General features: G+C 42.6%; 1 protein-coding gene across 17 annotated transcripts in view; it reads right to left on the bottom strand.

Moving 5' to 3' along the window:
* Positions 1-21,063, bottom strand: part of LOC147030477 (transcription factor 12-like) — a 336,231-nt gene that overhangs the window by 80,231 nt on the left and 234,937 nt on the right. For 14 of the 17 annotated variants that reach the window (XM_085874584.1, XM_085874582.1, XM_085874583.1 and 11 more), the window contains 3 exons: positions 10,932-11,005; positions 9,983-10,054; positions 9,448-9,639 (listed from right to left, as the gene is read on the bottom strand). In XM_085874584.1, the coding sequence (XP_085730710.1) occupies positions 9,448-9,639; positions 9,983-10,054; positions 10,932-11,005 (338 nt within the window). The remainder of the gene's footprint in view (positions 1-9,447; positions 9,640-9,982; positions 10,055-10,931; positions 11,006-21,063) is intronic. The other 3 variants (XM_085874588.1, XM_085874592.1, XM_085874591.1) reach the window with 1 other exon arrangement.

A 21,063-nucleotide genomic window follows, 5' to 3' on the forward strand; every position in this document is an offset into this window, starting at 1 on the left:
ACACACACACACACACACACACACACACACAGCGAGAGAGTGACAGAGGGGTGTTTGAGGGTACCTTTCATAGCAAGGGTACCTCGCTAGTCTTTTCCCAAACATGTACTCCTACCTTGCAGCAACTGCTGACTGTACATCCTGTTCGGGACACGAACTGTACTGCTATCGACTGTGGGGCGCTCAGTAAGTGGCTTAAGCACCGAAGCAAGCACTCCAATTCAATTGGAGTTGATTGTGAACGGCTGACCATGGTGTCGCTGCATACCATACAGGATCCCTTTAACTTTAAAGCCAGTCTTCTTTTATGCACAAAAGAGTTGCTGGTTAATGTAGACCAACCCTGGAGACCGCAAAGTTTATTCGCCTATGAAATAAACATTGCAGATAATCCAACACATCGCCTGTTTGTCTGTGCATGCGTCACGTGGTACATCGTTTCGCGGTCCACGCAAACGTTATAACTTTTATTTTAAACGTCTGTTTTTCACCAGATTTGCTTTGATGCCCTGTAGAGCACCTCGCGAAACCTCCGAAAATATAGACACAGATCTGACAGATGTTATGGATAAGCAATCCCTCAATAAGATAAGCAATAACAGTGTGCGAGGTCTAGCAGTGAATACATTAAACCATATAGCTCAATGAAGCTGGTTAATTTTGGCATTTGCTAAAAAATTTTGTTCAGTAAATATAATTCTTCAAACAGTAGTGAAAGATAAGTTTAATGCTTTGGAAATTTCACATTTTTTTGTGAATGTAAGGAGGAGAAGGAGGAAGAGGCAAGCAAGGACCACAGCCTTGCTTGCTTAAAGTAAATAGCTATGTTGACTTCGTTATATGACTCGTTATTTCTTTAAATTATTAGATTTCACCCCAGATTTCGACACTTATTTAGTCTGGACAATACCTGACCCTCAAAGCTGAAATAATATTTTGATGATATACTTAAATTAGTCCGTGAGAGTAGATCATGTAAAATTGCATCAAATATAATGCATGAAATCGATCCAAGGTCATAATTTGAAAAATATAGCACTTACAAAAGTGATGTATACAGCGATTCATAGCTATGATGAAAAGGGATTTGTTTGATAAATGAGTGAGGAAAGCGAAAAAAATAAAAGTTTCAGGCTGATAGGTTTCATTGTTTTGGAGTTAAGGAGGACACACACACACACACACACACACACACACACACACACACACACACACACACACACACACACACACACACACACACACACACACACACACACACACACACACACACACACACACACACACACACACACACACACACACGATAGGAACCATGGTTTTCCCTTTTAATGGGCTTGTCAGAATGACACCACACAATCATTTACTTGTGAGCATGTAAACCTAGTCGGCTAAATTATGTGTTACACCTCCCAATCTTTATGGAGCAGCAGGCACAGTCTATGCTTTAGAGAATTTGGGTATTTCAGGGGAGGGAGAAAGTGAAATGGGGACATAAGGGGAAGTTAATGAATGCTTACCAAACACTCCCATAACAACCAAGGCTGTGCGAACTGTGAGTAACAATGGCTGTCTGCCAAGTGAGCACATCGTCTCTACCTTGCTGCATACATTTTTCAGACGTTTCTCGCAAGTCGCAACATTTTCCATTAAAAATAGAAAAGATAATTTCGGAACACCCTGCGTATATACCGTCCTGTGCAAAAGTTTGGGTTATTCCAATGATATTCATACTTCAGGGAAAATTCATCTAATTATCAGTGATATGTTTATTATTGCAAATTAACACCTTTATAAATGCGTGTGAAACAAACTGCTAAAGTAAATAACAAGAACAGTCATTTTTATTGTATCAGTCAATACTTTGTGTGTCCACCTGTTGCCTTCTTGAGTACCATCCCATCACTCTTTTACCCATGCTTCCTGTATACGACTGAAGCACTGTTACAGGAATATTGTGACAAATATCCTGGAGTACATTCCACAGTTCTGTAAAGTTAGTTGGGTTTTCTCTTGTTCCCCTCTGTTTCCAGGTAATCCCATATGGCCTTGATGGAACCCATGTCCGGACATTCTAACACGATTTGCAGCACACTAGCTGAAACCCTGTTCTCAAAGTACTGTTTTACTATATTTAAAGTGTGTTTTGGATCATTATCTTGTTGGAAAATGAATCTTCTTCCAATTAAACAATTTCTACTAGGAACTGAATGGTGCTGCAGTATATGCTTGTACTTCTCTTTTCTAAGTATCTCATTGATTTTAAACAAGTTTTCTGACACCAAAAGCTGAGATACAACCACAGACAGTCAGAGAGCCTCCCTCCCTGTGTTTAACAATACAATAGGCTGCAAGCATTGCATGTCATAATGTCCTCCAGGGCTTCAGTGTACGAACGGGTATCTCGAAGATCCATGGTATGCTGGTCTTGCCTTGGGAAGGTTCTTCTGGGTGTTTTTGGCCTTTTCCTGTCTTATAATGAGCCAGTTTGTTATCGGCATTACAAAGTGCACCTCATACAATTACAGATCTTCAGATTTTTTGCTATTTTCTTATTTGTGTGCCCCTCTTCTCGCAGTTTGGATCTTCACATGCTGTTCTCTTGTAGGTTGCTTTCTTGGCATCATTCTGAACCCATTCATCGACTTTGAAGCAAGGGAACAAGGTGATGGAAACTAATTTCACATATTCATTAATTTGCAACTTTTATTTTGGTTTCTTGAAATTAGCATTATTGTAACTGATGTTGATTCCCTCAATAATTTATGCTAATGAGCAAGTTGCCCACACCACATGGAATTCTCAATGGGGTAGGGATGGAGATGGCAAAATGCAAATTGTTGTTCCCGGCAAGCTGGGAACAACAATTCACATTTATTGCAACATCCTATGCAATTTAAATGGCTTAATGGCAGGGAGGTGCTACATTTGAAACTGTTTGTTCAATACATGAAGCTTTTTGATGCCTATAGGATCCATCTGTAATAAAAATTTGTATTGGTGTCAAAGCCAATGACGAATCGCAAATTAATAGTAGGATTTATTGAACAAAAATCCACAAACTCTTTCCTGCATATTTTCTTTTGGGTTAATGGACATTACCAACACATGATAATATAAGGTATCTGCAGTGTATCTGCAGATACGTATCTGCAGATATTTTATCCATATCTGCAGTGAGCAAAGAAGCATGTTGTTGTTGTTGAGACAAGAAGAAGAAGAAGAAGAAGCATACTCATGTTGTTGCATGCACTTTTGTGCTCTGTTTGGAGCACAGGCATCATCCCAACTGACTGGAAGAAGGGCCTTGTTGTCCCTCTCTAGAAAGGAAAGGGTGATCACCAGGACTGCCACAACGACCAAAGGGTGATGCTATTCTCAGTGCTGGGCATGGTCTCTGCTCAGATCACTCTTGATAGGGTTCGCCACCATCTGCTGGAGCACCAGCACCCAGAGCAGTCGGGCTTTACATCAAAAGGTCAACGATTGACTATATCCTTGCTATTCGGGTCCTCACCGAAGGCAGGCGAGAATTTCAACAGGGGCTGCTTGCAGCCGATGTTGATCTCCGCAAAGCGTTCAATTCAGTGAATTGGAATGCCCTCTAAAGGATTCTGGGTCTTCGTGTGGTGCCACCAAAACTGATCAATCTGATTTCTGAACTCTACTCTGGTACTGAGAGCACTGTGAGATGTGGTAGTTCCATCTCTGACCTATTTCCAGTTGTTATTGGAGTTTGCCAGGGGTGTTCACTGCCGCTGCCCCCCCCGCCCCCCACACACTTTTCAGCACTTGTATGGACTGCATTCTGGGGAGGATGTCAGAGAGATAAAGCTGCGGTGCTTCATTTGGGAATATCAAGATCTGTGACCTTATGGGGACCCTCTAGGTGTCATCATGATGCAGTCATCTTTGCAGAGATGCTGGATATCTTTATGGGGGCCCGAGAGACGCTGAACGAGGAGTCAGAGCCACTGGGATTATGGGTTTCCTGAGTCAAAACTAAGATCCAGGCTTTCAATGACATCTTGGATGCTGCTAACTTGTGGTGAGGATGTTCAAGTCATGGAGAGATTCACTGACCTTTGCAGTGATATTCATGTCTCCACATTTTGCGAGCTAGAGGTTGATAGATGTTTGAGTTGAGCCTGTGGAGTCATTGATTCATTGGATCATGGGGTGTGGCGCTGTCGGAACCTATGTAGGAGGACGACAGTCCGAGTCTTTAAGTACTTGATGCTTCCAGTCTTGCTCTACAGATGTGAGACTTGGACTCTGACCAATGATCTGAGATGGAGACTTAACTCCTTTGGTACCAGGTCTCCGGAGGATCCTTGGCTATCGCTGGTCACACTTTGTGTCCAACGAGCAGTTACTGAGAGAGACTCAGATGAGATTTGTTACCTGCATTGTCCGTGAGCATCAGTTGCTGCTGTATGGACATGTGGCTCATTTCCCTGATGCTGTTCTTGCTCACCAGTTTCTCTCAGCGAGGGAGTCTCCTGAGTGGAGGAGGCCAACGGGCCAACCACTTGCCTCTCGGTTGCAGCAGGTTGATCGGAATCTAAAGGAAATGGGGATGGGCCAGGCATCTGCCTGGGGGATGGCCAGGCAGAGCCTTCTGAAGTCCCAGTGGAAAGTGGACACAGCAACGCGCTGCTTTGACGTATGCTCCCACGCCTGACCTAATATTAAACTTACTTTCATGGGAATTTTAATTATTTTACACCTATATTGCACACTTCTAACTTCCTATAAATGTTCAATTGGGAATTGCACCACAAAAGTGAAAATAATCCACTTCTTGCACAATACTGAATACATGCATAATATACAAGTGGCAGTCAATGAGTAACCTTAAAATGCAATATAAATTTGAGAATGTAATGTGCATAGTTGTAGACGACATATGTTATATCTATGGGTAAGAGTCATATTTTGCCTGTTTTAGATCTGGAAACATTGAGCATATGATGTCAGCAGAGCAGTTCCAAGATGGCGGCTCCCTTAGAGGCATGCACCAGGGAGGAGCAACGTTCTGTCATCTGTTTCTTGGGAAGTGAGGGTGTGAATCCCAGTGAACTCCATCGCAGAATGAAAATGCAATATGGTGATGCATGTTTATCGCTGCAGCAGGTGTACGACTGGGACAGGAAGTATAAAAGTGGAGTTCTTTCAGTTCGGGTGTGAGTTGTCTCGGCATCCACCTTGCAGACACTTTGGGGAACCCTAGCACCTTGTGAATTATATGGTGTGCTGAACCATGGCAAATGTTCAGTTCGGAGACCATTTCATCCAGCCTAATGCGATGGTTTTCCCTTAGCACGCGCTCAACTCCTGCAACCATTTCTGGTGTATCAGCTGTGTGAGGTCGGCCCAAGCGAACAACGTCCGCCACACTGGACACTCCAATTTTAAACTTCCTGTCCTAGTCGTACACCTGCTTCAGCGAACTGATGGGGTGGGGGTGGGGGGAAAACTATGTAGGGGCAGGAGAGCCAGAACACCAGAAGGTAAAGGGGTCTTGAGGGAACACCAGTGGGTGAAGGAGTCTTAAGGGTCTTGGGGTCTTAAGTGTCTTTGAGGTCTTAAGGGTCTTACAGGTCATTGTGGTATTAAGGGTCTTTGAGGTCTTACAGTTCTTTAGGATCCTCAAAGTCTTAAGGGTCTTTGGGGTCTTCAAGAGTCTTCGGGGTCCAAAGGGGTCTTTGGGTTTTTAAAATGTCAATTGTGTTCGGGGAATTCAATGGTCTTGAGGGTCTAATGGGTCTTCGGGATCTTAAGGGGTCATATGTCCTAAGCATGTGGAAAGTCTTCTCTCAAGCATGTATTCTAATCTCTCAAGCATGTTATAACGGTCTTTTGGTTCTTCGGGGTCTTGAAAGGCTGAGGTTGTGGATGGAAATGTACACTTATGACAACTCACGGGTCAGACTTGGTCTGTGTGCAAAATTTGGTGGTTGTCGGTTCAGTGGTCTTTGCAAAAAACGTGAACAGACAGACAGACAGACAGACAGACAGACAGACAAACAGACATCCAATGAATGTTATTTATTAGATAAATATTTTACATACAGTTAAAAAATCTACGTCTGGCTTTTAGCTCTAGCTGTTGCAAGACAGAATCACCCATTGCAAACAAGTATTCTGGTACTGCAGGTAGCAGGTGTAGCAGCTGACACTGCTCGTTTGCAGTGGGTGGTTCTGTGTCTCACAGACTGCAAATAAACGGTAAATGTAGCTTTGTAACTGCAATAAATCTTATTTCCTCGCTGCCTAAATCCTCCTAAACAATGTAATAGATGCATGGCAGGCAGCCCATATTGGTCAGAACCCTTGCAGCAATTTCTGGTGTGAGACACGAAGGTTCACAATCACCATTCCAGTGAAGAGGTACTTTTTAAGATATAAAATATACACACATGCACAGTAATTGCTGGTATACATATAAAATATATACACGATTGCTGGTGTGAGACAAAGGTGTGCACACATGCGCACACACACCGATTTTGCAACAAATAGGATAGAGTGGACAGTATCAGGCAATGTTTCATCCATAACTTAATGGCTTCATCATGCCTCAATCCAAGCTCTGACACATGGCTTTGTTTTATTCCCATCGCAACCATCTTCTGTTCACATGCCAGAGGAAAGGAGTGAAAAGGAGCAAGAAACCATAAGCACGCTGTCATCATCAAAAATGTCTGTTCAATCGAAGTTTGTAATATGGATGCGAGACAAGGACAAACTCTACATTTAAAAAAAATAAAAATTCAATAAAAACGGCGGAGTAATAATACTTGGTACAAAACTTATCGAGCTGTGTATTTTTCCCAGAATGCATATGCTTGCACACGCACACAAGCACACACTTCAATATCGTTGAGAACTTTTTATTTCAAGCAAAAAAAAAAACTTAAAAGCATGCAGGGAAGTTAATGAATGTTCACCTTTTTAATCAAGATATTCACTTGCGACAAAATAAACAATTGTCCAATGGAAGTGGAAGTGGCTTGATGCCGTCTGTATGCCGATCAATGGGCCAGATACGCGACCATTTCAGGACACACGCATTGACGACATCATCATTTGTCAACGTAACACCATCAGATCTTCTCTGAGTGGTTCTTACAAATGGAAATTACAGGTGACAAGCGCAGTCTGCAGAAGGGATGACTTTGAATCTCCCAACCCGTCACCACAAGAGTAGATGTGGTCACATTTGTCATATGACAACGAGTATTATCGCACAGTCAAGTCACACTCAAAGACAGTGTATACCTATTCATCATCATGTTATTGCTTCTCACTTCAGTGCAAGACAAGTCAATTTTACATTGTGCATCGATGGTTTTCCACATTAAAGACGTTTCACACGAATTAAACCATTTCGGTCCGAAAACACGATTGCCACAAGCTTTCCAGCTGATGGCGAAAATTAATACCTATTGAACACATTCAATGCTTGCTTGCTTGACAACAGCAAATTGCATTTGAATGCTCAAGATTGCTCATCTGTTTCACTCGTGATTATGCATCTTAGTTTCACAGCACACGTGTGACATGGCTGTGGGCCGCGATCTTGGATTTAGACCAAATACTTTCACACCGGCATCCTGTAAAATTTGCTCAAGGTAGACAATAACATTGCACAAAATTTCAGCAATGAACTCTTATTTTTGCATGTTATACAACAACAAAAAAACTTCCACATCAACCTTGAAATGCCCTTGCGTGTGGAACTTTTCAGGAAAGTCTGCAATACTTGTCCTGTTTTCTGCTTTTGACGATATTGAACGGAACTTTGCAAACATTTATCATTTATTTTGGTGCCATTTGTATGGCTACAGCATGAGAATTGTGGGCCATGCTTTGTTCCTCTTTCTCATGGAGCATTTCTTGTTACATCCAATCAGGCAATTCCCAGTGGTTTCAGGGATGGAAACAAGGGGTGGGATTTGAAGGAGGGGGGGGGGGGTGGCGGAGGGTTGATGTGATGGAAGGGAGATTAGAAAATAAATAGGGAAACAAAGCCGTCCATGGAATTTTTCCTTTATGGCAACAGATAAACTAAAACCACAGTTTTCATCGCATAGATTACAAATGCATGCATGACCAGCGAGGATTCATAACTCACAATATCAAAAATGAAAATAAGGCAAAATCTGTAAAATCATGTATGTTTTTGGAAATGATCAAAAGACCAAATATTGAAAGGAAAACGTCAGCAAGAAAGTAAACATATCCTATGAAATGCATCACATGAGAAATGGGCATTTCAATAGAAACTCGTTCAACTCGTTTGTTGAAAATCAATTCCACTCAAGAATCTCCACTATGAAATGAAAGAAAACTATTCTCGGAGAAAGTATACATGTTTAAATTAATTGCTCATTTGAGAGTTTCCTTGGTCAGGAAGTCTGTGTCAAGAGGTCACATTTCCGTGAGTATCCCTGAGGGTCTATCGAGGCCACTCATGGCCTGTAGCATGATGTCCCTATCCTTAGTAGCCATATAGCTTCCCGCCAAGCAGGATGATTTGATCCAGCTGCTCAGAGAGAGAGAGAGAGAGAGAGAGAGGACAAGCCACATGTCCCAAGGCCATGGGAAGATCAGGGACTTAGTCCAAACTTACGTCGCCCAAGGGCTCTGTGACCTCGGACGACTTGCAGTTTAACCCACGACCTGGAAGGTCACATGTCATTGTTTAAACAGAGGTCTGTATTTCAAGTTTATGCTTTAGGCACCTGCCTTCACAATGACATTATCCTACAAAATGGACACATTTTCCTTCCTTCAGTGTTCAGCTAAAGACATGAACAAAAAACCGATGTCTGTCAAACCATCTATCTATCCCTTCAGCTATGTAGAGCTGTTTGATCACTGGGCTTTTTCCAGGCCCCTTCCCTTCGCTTTTTGGAATTTTGATTCAGTAAAAAAATATCCTGAAAAACCTTGTACCAAAAAGATAAAATGCAGAGATGATATGCAAACAGAACAAATTCTGCCCCACATATCCTGGATGTCTGATGAAATTTTTGAAGCAGTTTATTTTCTGTGATAATACATGGACAAGATTGTAGAGCCTGTCGATTACATCAAATCATGGCCAATTCCCCTCCCAACCACAGTTGAAAAACAACAGTGGATGTCATGGGTGAACTTTGTCATCTTTGATGCTAGCAGATCTCTCCTTTCTTCTTACAACTGTATCTTGTCATCATTTTATTATAATCAGTGTGGCCAGGGTGCAAGATCAAGAAGTCAAACAGTACTGATCAAGGAAAACTTAGCACCAGAGAAAAAAACAAAAAAGGCAAAATAACTGTTGAGCTGGAAGAAGAGAGATGGGTGCGGCTGAATGACATCATTCGACCACAATGCAGCAAGGACAAGAACGATTTAAAAATTTAATAAAAAGAGGAAAAGACAACGTAATCTCACCAAGCCTGATGAACGGCCATCACCTCTGCTGCCTCCACTGAACACACCGGCACCTGCTTGGTCTACGTTTCCTCCATGGGATGCCCCAAGGAGCGTTTGCACATCCCCATGGGCAGTCAGCACCCCAGGCCCATGCCCCACGGCATGACTTCGAAGGATGTGGATCGCATCGTCTAGGCGATCTAGTCGATCCTGCATGATGTCCAGAGGGCAGAAGAGGGGTGAAGAGATAAGTATGGTGAAATTTGACTGCCAGAAGAATAAAAAACATTTGGCAGCACTTAAGACATTTGCTAGCACACAAATTTGGCATGGCTAGCCCACTCCTTTCAACCAATTTTGTACGAGGTTATGCGATCAGATATTATCCTACCTTTCTAGGGTCTACGAATCACCGAGGAAGAAATTCAAACAGCCAGTAACAACAAGTTTGGCCTATAGTACGAGTGTGGAGAACCGCAACAAAGTTGGTGCACATATCCCTCGAAGGAGGAGCTGTGGTTACAGAAGAAAAGTTTCAAAGGCAAATAGATACCTTGCATGGATGCCGCGAAGTGTATACGGCATCCTTTAAGTTTCTGTGCAGCTCTTGCATCAACCGGTTTTTCTACAGCACGCAGTGGAAGTTTGGAAGTGGAGGTGAGGGGTTATGAGGTGATTTGGGAAGAGTTGGAAGGGGGAGGGAGGGCATGGCCAGCAAAAAGGAGGCATCCGAGGCATTACAAATGGAAGCAAAATGAGAGGGAGTAAAAATTGCATGTGTGGTGAAAACGAAAAGAAGTAAAAATAAAATGTGAGGTTAAGTGGCATACGGGATTGGGACACAGGAGGAGAAGAGAAGACAAGTTAAGTGTCAGGAGGTTAGCGGACTGACAATCACACTGGATACGTGACCAAATCCAGAAAACTAAGCAGGGTGTAAGGAAGAGTTACAAGCATAAGAGGCACGTTGCCACGACGACCACCTCCTCCGCAGTTCTGTGCAATTTGTGCCGGTTGGCCCAGAGAGAGCTGTTACACGAGGCTCTTTCTCTTGGCGATTGGAATGTGTCACTTGGCATCGAATACACACCTCAATACAAATCTTTCCAAAAGAATGCTGTGTCGTGAAAGCAAAATATCAAAAACACGAAAAACAAATAAACAAATTGAAATGACGACATATTGCTCGCAGTAACACATGTCCCTCATCGTTGATCAAACCGGCGAAGTCTCAGTGTATTTCCATAATGGAAGTTTTGGCTTGAATGCATGTGGTTACAACCCGAATGCGATCAGTGCTTATAAGTGTTAATCATACGCTTTCTGGAAGGTGAGTATTTCACCCATGCCAAAGCTGCTATTACGACTCGTATGCCATTGCAACATGCCTTGCACAAGCAGCCAGCCAGAATGTCCCCAATCACACCCACCCCCTCCCCCCCACCCCCACTCCTCAAATCCCCATCCATGCCCTCCTCCAAGCTGGCACGAACCTCACCCACCAGTGAGTGGAGAGAAGCATCATAGCTTGGTGATGACGGTGTGCGTGCAGACTGCCGACTCCACTGGCCAGACCCTGGGATCAGAAGGCAAGCAGCGGTAAAGTTCAGACAGCACTCAAAGGGAGGGTAGAATTGGTGTGAGTTATTGGGGGGAGGGCAGGAGGGTTGGACAACATCTTCAAAGCGCTCTCTCCACATTCCCTACCACTAACTCCTGGCACATCCGACAATCATACATTTTGTCTGACCAAGTATGATCAAAGCCAAGAGACAACTCACTAGATTTCCCATTTTAACTTCTCTCCCCACCCTCCTCCCACACCAAGTGCTGATTTTATCATACAAAATTAATCCAGGATGACAGTATGTGTGAATAAGACTTCAAAGTCCCAATAAAATTTGTACAAAAGGCATGAAAGCAAGCTGTCCAAGATGCCACGTACATGTCACTAACTTGCCCTTTTCGGGATGCAAATCAACGACTGCTTAAAAATAACACAATACAACCTCATTTTGTAGAGAAATCTCAGATTCATGGAGGAGCTTAGCCAAATGCTTGCATGATAAACGAGGACACGGGCACACATAAGCACGCAGCCATGGGAGAACATGATATATGCTGCCTGCTGGTCGCATCATTTCTTGTGGAATGTCTCCGGCAATCATTCAGTGCCAGGGTAGCGGCACACAATGGCCTACTTTTGGAAAGGTATTGTGGAATCTTATGGACAAATCACACATTATATGGGTTTTGAACCTGGGTTCACACTGTTTCATATTGCAAGCCAAGTGCTCAGATGGGAAATGTTGAACATATACGAACAACGACAATAAATATTAATAATAACTTAATAATAATAATTAAAGGAGATACTTTGATTGCAGCAAGAAAAGCTACACCGCTCAATTACGAACACTTCTACCAAGCATTACGATGCACGTCTCTCAAGCTGTTAGGGTTAGGGTTAGGGTTAGTGAAAGACCAAGAGGAGGCCTGCACTCTTCCCTGGAACAGCTTCACGAGTGAGAATGGCTGCCTCGAGTTACACACCAGCATGAATGTTTACTGCTCGTGATAACCACAATTCTTTGTGGGTTTACTGGGCAAGGGCAGCCTTGTTATTTTTAACTCTAATAAGCAGCAGTGGCTTCAAGTCCAATTTAATTTATTCGGTGATGCCGTTGTTATTTATAGTCGATGGAAAGTTTATGTTTGAAAGGTCACTCCCCAACTTGGGGCAGCCAAGATAAGAGGCAAAAACCAAACCTCATATGCAATTTTCCAAATCCACTGAAAATTCCATAAATATTGCATTCTATCCAAAAAAACTTTAAAAATTTCAAAAATTAAGCAAACAAATAAGACCCAGAAAGAAGGAAGCTGGTTCATTTTACCTTTAAGAACAAAAAACAACAACAACAATTGACGTCCAAGCCATTTCTATTTCAATACAAACGTACTGCATGTGAAGCATCCTGGCTTGAACGCATGCAATGATGGCAACCTGAGGCTAACATCCCAAAATGCTCAAAAAGGAAGTGGTGTGTGTCTCTATGCAAATAAATTGGATGTTTGCAACACTCTTGGCACAAAAACAGAAGTGAGATCAGGAACGGGGTTATAGGACATGATCCTCCCATGAAAAGGCTCCTTTTCAAGAACAAACCGCCGTTTTCCCATTCCCACCCCACATCCCACCTACCCCCACCATCTTGCTTCCCCAGATGAATAATAACCAGCCACTGTTCCATCCGTGAATACCACATGAACGAGCTGCTACTTTCACGAAGGCCAACCACAAGGGGTGTCGCAGCGCTAAACGATAAAAGCTTATCAGCTGAAATCACACCCTACTTATCCTTCCTCTCACAGTGAAGTTAACTTTCCAACAGCTTGTTTAGGATGGCCCAAAAATGATGATACATTTACAATTGCCAAAGAAAAGTTTTATAATGTGTCGAAAGGTGACAACGTATTCCCCCTGATGGTCACAATGTTGCCTCGTGCGCCCTGATTCAACCGATGAAATTAATCACCACTATGCGACACTAACCCTCGTCGAGTGACGTGCACGATTCCACAACGTTCACCATCAGCTCCGTTGAGGGTTTTTGATGTTTGCATCAAGAATTCCAAATTTGATATATGATACAGTGCATGGCACTAAGAATAATTGTTTACCAACCTCAAAAAAAAGAAGAAAATGCTCATCATTTCGTGGACCACCCTTGTATCAAAAAAATGCGCCCGAACCATTCACCTCTTCCTCGAGGGCAGCGTCGCCCTGCCCCCTCCCCACATCACCCATTCAAAGCTGTCCCCACTTCTTTGTTTTAATGCATCAAACCCATAATAACGAAACCTCATCAAAACCAATAGTGAGATTGAGTGCAGTGATATGTAGCTGATGTACTTCTGTAATATGCAGCCATGTAGTGCCTATATCTTTTTATCTTCCCAAACTGTGTGCAGGCAAAAAATAAACAAAGAACCAAACAAATAGCCAGAGTGCTCAGGAGATAGAAACATCGAAGTTAGGCTCATATTAAAATATGCTCATGGAAAGGTATACATACAAACAAGGTACACTGCGCAAAATGGGCCAAATACAGTTAGTAAACAAGACTCTTCGAGCCAAGCAAAGGATATTTGTTACTTTGTTATTTTTATACACTATCTCGGCTTGTACAATACAAAAATAAATCAAGGAAGAACAAGCGTTGTTTCCAGAAAATCTCTCCGGCTCAACAAGGGGGTTGCACATACAAACATAACAAACAGGACAAAAGACATTAGAAGACATAAATGCACCTTCACGTTAATTACAAGGACATTTGTAGACAATCGACAGAATCAACAGAGTGCATGGGATTTGAACCTGAGATCTCGGCACCATGAGGCAAGTGCTCAGATGAGAGCAACAAATGAACCAATCGTTGGCGAAGTAAACTGTCGCGCGCGATCTAAAGAAATAGATTTTTAAAAAATTACCCAAAATGTAAAAGTTGCTTAAAATCATGTTGTGGGTCTTGCGGACTTTTGCAGGCACTGCACGAGCAACAATGTAACATGAGAACAGTGCGTTGAAAATGGCTCGAGAAGAAAGTAACTAACTAACCATTTGAGCAGACATTTCTACACATGAGCTAATGCAACCTCACTTGTAACATTTAAAGCTCAGTAATGTGACCTCACTTTTTCTTGCCAATGTTGGTAAAAAAAAAAAACCCCAAAAAGATTGCCATGTGTACTCATGCTAGTATAATGGAAGGCTGGGCAACATAGAAACATTATGATGGAATGTGATTTGAAGGCCGATCCATCCTCAAGGCCAATTTACAGGTTTTTTTTTTTTTTTAACAGCTTTTACGTTTAAAAACGATGATGAAATCACATCCAACTGGACTTCCAATCAATGGCTTGTTTTGTTGAGAACGATTATCATTGGTTTTGAATGGCCAAGTGAAGGTCTTCTTCGTTTTGTATTCCCAACCTGCAAGAACTTTTGTGCAAGTGTCGACACCAATGAAGCAAATCACTAAATCAAGAATTGTTGAAATGAAATGGATGAGGAAGCATGACAAGAGTGAACTGGTCAAGAAAGAAACCAAAATGATTATTATATGGCAACAGAAAGTTAGAGAAGAAATAGCATTCGAGGTTTGCATCAATGACAGATTTATTTCTTTTGATGGTCAGATAGCTGATCAGAAGTGAACAAAATGTGTTCTAACACCCTTCTGTTTCGCAGTGCTGCAAACAAATTTATACATTAAAAGCAGGCAGCCTCTTTAAGAACCTATAAAAGAAACGAGAAAGAGGAGGGTCTTTGCATACCAAACCACACGGCATCCTCACACCTCAGTTCCCCGACATCTGCTCCAGACTCCCCCACCACCATCCCTGATCGACGTCCCCTGATTACAAACACCAATTGGCTGGGTGTTGGTCCCTCTTCAACCTGCCATGGCAGTGCAGCAAAGGACTTATGTGACTTAATGGGCGTCACCCAATCGGCGAACTTTCTGACCCGAATTTCTCCTCATGGTACGTTCTCCCTTCTGGATTTGGTGATGACGAATTTTCGTACAAATGGCTCCTGTTCCCCTTCTGCTTCAATAGTTGAATTTGATCATATGCTTGTGAGAGTCAACATCTCTATGGCTATTGTCAGAGAACTGCATCTGTGCCACAGAGTCTGGCAGTTCACTCAAGCTGACTGGTAGTGATTGCAAACTGCCCTCTCATGTCAAGACTGGTTCTTCATTTCTACCTCTCCTGATATTAGCACTGCCTGCGAATCCTTCCACGCAAGCTTGCTTTCCTTTATGTACAGAATGATACCATCTCGTCTGCAGTTATTGTACCTATCCACTTGCCCATGGTACACAGAATCCTGTGGTGAGGCAGTTGCTTTAAAACAACTTGTCTTCTCTTCCTGGAAGGCAAATCTGACCGAAGACAACCTCAGATCATTCCACAAAGCCTGGAACAAGTGTGGGTCCACTCTCAGGAATGCCAGGAAACAACATCTAGTCAACCTCAAGGCTGAACTCTCAAACCTGTCTCCTTCTTTGAAGTCCTGGTGGCACCTTCTCAAGTCTGTCCCTGGTCGACATCATTTCATGTTCCCCCTCCATCCCTTCCCAAACTTCAAATTGCACCACAGCTGATTCTGTTCGTGAGAAGACAGAATGCTTCAAATCTGTGTTTGCTTCCAAATCTTGTGTACCCAACTCCTCACTCCCTACACCTACCATACCATCTCATACCCAACTGATCCTGGTGAATGAGAATGTGGAGAAATTTCTGGCAAATGTGGAATCAAATTCTGTGATCGGCCCAGATGGCATCAGCGCATGTGTCCTAAAAGCCTACTCTGCTACTCTGGCTCATTTTCTTTCTGTTCTGTTTACTCAATCATTCTCTCTGGATGAGTTTCTGTCTGCCTGAAAATTAGACAACATCAATGCAATTTCGACATGGCGCAAAATGGATACTCTTAACTACAGGCCTATTAGTATGCTTCCAATTATAAGCAAGGCCATGGATTATATCATTGTAGTTGACATCAAATCCTTCCTCTTCTCAAATCATCAGTTCAGTTTCAGACCTTATCATTATACTCTGGAGATGCTGCTTTAACTCTCCCAACAATGGATGGAAGCCCTCAATCTCAGACATAACATCAGAGTCATCTCTCTCGACATATCTCGAGCATTTAAAACAGTGTGACACCCGCTTTGATCTCCAAACTCTCCACTTATGGCATCCAAGACCACCTCCTCTCATGGATATCTGACTTCCTCCACTCCCACAGTTAGCGTGTCACTCTTTACTGGATCCTCTCAAGGCTGGAGTGACCCAAGGCAGTGTCTTGGGCCCAGTCTTGTTCATAATTTTTTATCAACTAGAAGCACCCACTCCCTCCGGGAGCCGTTAAGGGGGTCATGTTATTATATTTATGCCTATTTTACTCCAAGAGGTCCCAGGATTACACACCCAAAAAATGCTTGCGATCGGTTCAGCCGTTTTTGCGGTACCTGGGAACAGACAGATGGACAGACGGTGAATTATCGTAAAATGATCTTTCTCATTCCCTGGAAAAGCTTGCTTGCTGATGATTCCACCATCTGCCATATTATTTCTCATCCTTCAGACAGGCAAGGCAGGCAGCAGCCTCTTCCCTCTGCAGACTTTGATAGAATCAGGAGCTGGTCCAATTGTTGGAATAAGTCTTTCAACCCTGCGAAATCCGACACACTGATCCTGTCCTTCTGGCAAAATCTCTCACCTATTTCCAAAACAAACCACTTCGACAGGTTAAGCTACTCAAACCTTTGGGCCTCACCATCAGCCATGACCTTTGGTGGGCAGACCGTATTTCCAAGATGGCCTCCAAAGCCGCAGTCATGCAAGGTCTTTCCTTGGCCAATCTAAATTTTGGACAACCTACAAGGCCTTATTCACAGCTTGTTGTAGTATTGCTGTCCCCTTTGGGCTGGTTCCCCTGCCTCACACCTTGCTCTTATTGATGCCATGGAAAGCCAGATCCTCAAAATCATTTGGATCTCCTGCGACAAAGCTGAGTGTCTCGGCCTGTTACTTTCACATTGCAGGCATGTTGGTGATTTCTCTGTATTTTACCGCTTCCTTTTTGGTCTTGCACCCTCTGCCCTCTCTTGGCTCTGTCCCTGTCCCTTCCAGGTTTCTACAGGGTGCACACGGTGTGCCAGCAATCCCCTTCTTGTTAAACTCCCAAAATGCAGGCTCAGTGCTCACCTCCACTCATTTGTTCCTCTTTCTCTCACATGGGAAAATAACTGTTCAGTGTGTTCAGTCCGGTTCAAGCAATGTCTTATTCCAGGTTGTTGTGATTTTCCCCCTCTCACTCACCTGTTTTAGTTTGTTCCTTTTCTGTTTCATCTCTGCCTTCCCCTTCCTCTTCTTGCCGTGTTTCAGCTTAAGTGCAGCTTGTTCACCCGATGTGTCTTTCTCCCCTTCCCCTTGATCTCACTCTCACTTCTATTCTTCTGTTGGTATTTCTCCCTTTCCATTTTTCTCTAGCACTTCCAAGAGCCTCAATCATGTATACAAAAAGAAAAACATTTTCCTTGAGTTCCTCGAGTCTCCAGGTGGTTCCTCGAGTATGGTGTGAAGAAAAGCCTGGCAGGACAAGATTAGATTAAAGAACTATGTGACACGATTTTTTATTTTTATTTTTTTTAAACATGATCTTAGGCTTGTAGTGGAGCTGCCACTCACACACATGGATATTCGAGACATACGGGACACAACACAGACGATTAGACGAGACAAACACAGCCACTGAGGAAATGCAGTCACTTCCCAGGGTAATATGGGTACCAGCGACGTCATTACAATGGCGTTGCTTTCTCACCGTACTCAGTAGGGCATTTCATAAGGAGGAATTTCCTTCTCCCCATGGATGTCAACATATAAATTGACCACAATATTGTTTGGACTCCCAAGTCATTTTTTTCTTTTGTACAGATTCAAGACTCGTGGAGCTGGAATAGAGCGGTCCAAGACATAACAGAATGAAAACTAGAAGGGCACTTGGTGGAGTGCATACCCCGCCACACAATGCTTGATTCACAAGAACATATCGGGCCCAATACATTTTTAAATATCATGCTATATATCGTTTTTGGCCCCATCTCTCAATGGTGAAGAATCACTTTAAAAATCAAATAATTCTCGCATCCAGAACTAGATTCAGATCTTCACCAAAATTGAATCAAGTCTTCCTTGTCACACACCTAAAGTGTCCACCAACTTTCGTCCAAATCCGTCCACAACCTTCTTTAGATATCGTGCTATACATAGTTTTTGGCCCTTTTTCTCAATGGTGAAGAATCACTTTAAAAATTCTACTAGTCGGATCCGGATCTGGATCTTCAACAAAATCTAATCAGTTCGTCCTTGTCACACACTCAACCAGTCCACCAAATTTCATTCTGATCCGTCCACAACTTTTAAAGACATCCTGCACACAAACAGACAGAAAGGGGTGAAAACATAACCTCCTTCACCTTTGGTGGGGGAGGTAATAACATTGGAGGGAAAAGAGCAGGAGGGGAGGGAGGGAAAAGAGCAGGAGAAGGGTGAGGGCACAAACATCAGGGCAGAGGGATAAAATAGAGTGAGGAAGAAAACACTGGGAAAAACAAGAGCAAAGGGAGAGGGAGGAGGACAGAGGGGGTGAACAAGCAATGCACAAACTCTCAATCACAGAAGTGGAAGGGACAACTGGAGAAGAATCAGAAATGGAAAAGGAAAACAAAAACAAAGAGGAGAGTGAGGGAGCAGGTGGAAATGTGATAACCAGAAAACAAAGAAAGAGTTAAAGAGTTGGACTTGGTGGGGGGGGGGGGGGGTAATAAGGGTAGAAAACATCATGGATATAGAAGAGGGTGACCTGAGATGGTGGTGAACAGCTGTGTTGTAGTCCTGGAAGGAATGATGAGACTGAATAAATGGAGGAAGTTGGATTGAACAGACATTCATTGGAAAGAAAAAAAATCAGAACTACTCACTACCTCCAAAGCCTTTGTCCATAGCTCAATGAGGGTAGTGCTCTCCCCTATGGGTTGAGTTTTTACTAACATAATCTCTCTCCTGAATTATGTGGAATCCCTTTAAAAAAAAGCTCTCAACATCAGCATCTCCTGCAATGAGACAGCTCCCTCAAGCACTCCTAGCACTCTGACCCTCCACGACACATGCATTGTTCCAGCAACATTGTCTTGTTTCAACTCCCAAAATCCAGGCTTGCCACACACCTCCACTCTTTTGTTCCTCTTTTCTTCCTTCTTCAGAGACAATTTATTTGAACTCTTCCCTCCAGGGTTTCAAGTAAGCAGTGCACAACCATCTCATGTCATCCCCCATCCCTACCTGTAATTTTTTCTACTCCCATGAAGTTCATGAACATGACCTTACTCAACCTTCTTATTTGCAAGTTAATTCCTCCTCTCCCCTCTCTAATCTTTTGTTGTTTTGTGTTTTCTTCTCTGCTCTCTCTAATCCTTTGTTGTTATCTCATTCCCTTGTTTGTTTTATCCAACTGTGGCCCCACTGTCACTACATTGCCTTTTTATCCTTTGCCACCTCCCTCTCCCATGAGTCTCAATTTCATGTCCAAAAAAAAAACTTATAAAGTAAAAACGAGAATCAAACATACTTTGTTTATTCAAAGTAACTTTGCCAATAAATTTATGATCCAAAATTCAACCAGCTGTTGCACTCATCTTAGGCAAGGGGCACTGTCACCAAAATGTCAAAATGAAGCTTTTTAACTTCAAACAAAGGGTTTCTTTGGCCGTGCTTCTGCAGGTTTTCACTTCTCGACTTTTATGCATGCTTCAAGTGTAATTTTCTTTCAAAACATTTTATTCACACATCTTCAAAATGGCACCAGCTGCCATAATACTCAACTTGTAGCCTTGCCAAGACTGGAAGTTTTCTATTGCTCATGCACCTTGTCGAACCATGTACATTTAATAGCACAGTGCTGCAAATGCCTCTTGTAAAGTCTAATCATGAAACAAAGGTTCGAGCAAATATTTATGGTCACAACAGCAATTATTTTGACTGTCAATTGTCCATATTCTGAGAGATAACTCATCACCTCCAAATCTACCCAAACATTACAAGGTTTCTTCAAGTTGTGTTCAACCACATTAAGTTATCCACCGCCACATAATTTGTTTTTAAAACCTTCATTTCATCGAAAAAGTTGAATTATTCGCTACATTTCTTGAAAAGGTCATTTGCAGAGTTGTAACATCGAAACCGCAACCCCCACATCCCCACCTTCAATCCTCTCTGAGGAAACTTGCGTGACGATGCTGACAATTTCATTTGATATTGCACAACTCAGCTTAATTTGCTCCGATAAATCCGTTTGACTAAAATATTATCAGAATATTAATTGTGTGGCTGTCAGCTATATGTCAGTGGAGTTTGAAGAAAATGTGGTAACTGTTAGACTTACTCAACATGCACAAAAATATGTTCGCAGTTTGTAATAAAATAAAAAAGTTCAAATGAGAAAACAAATTAAACGAGAAGGGCACTCGGTGGGGCGCAAACCTCCGCCAGGCTGAACAGTTTACGTTTTGTATCCCACTGATAGGCCGGATATGCATCCGGACCTGTATCAAAATCTAATCGACTTGTTCTTGTCACCGACCCAACTCATCCACCAAGTTTTGTCATAACTCGTCCATAACCTTTTGAGGTATTGTGCTATACATCGTTTTTGGCCCCATCTCTCAATGGTGAAGAATCACGATTTTTTTTTTTTAGAAATGCTTGGATCCGTATCTCGATTGTCACCAAAATTGAAACAATTGGTCCTTGTCACACACCAAACCTGTCCACCAAGTTTCATCCAAATCCGTCAATAACGTTTTGAGATATCTTGCTCACAGACAGACGGTAGGAAAGCTAATCATAACGGGGTGTGGATGTTAAGTCAGTGCGTGTTAAATAGCGAAATAAGTGGATGTTAAGGTAGTTCAAAAGTTAATGGTGGGAATCGGTTGAAAAGAAAAAAGATAAACAGACTGATCGATTAAATTGGAATGTAAATACGGCACAGTC

Source organism: Eptatretus burgeri, chromosome 3 (genome assembly GCF_056783735.1).
Source record: "Eptatretus burgeri isolate ZD-2024b chromosome 3, Ebu_testis_v1, whole genome shotgun sequence".
In the NCBI taxonomy this organism is placed as follows: domain Eukaryota; kingdom Metazoa; phylum Chordata; class Myxini; order Myxiniformes; family Myxinidae; genus Eptatretus; species Eptatretus burgeri.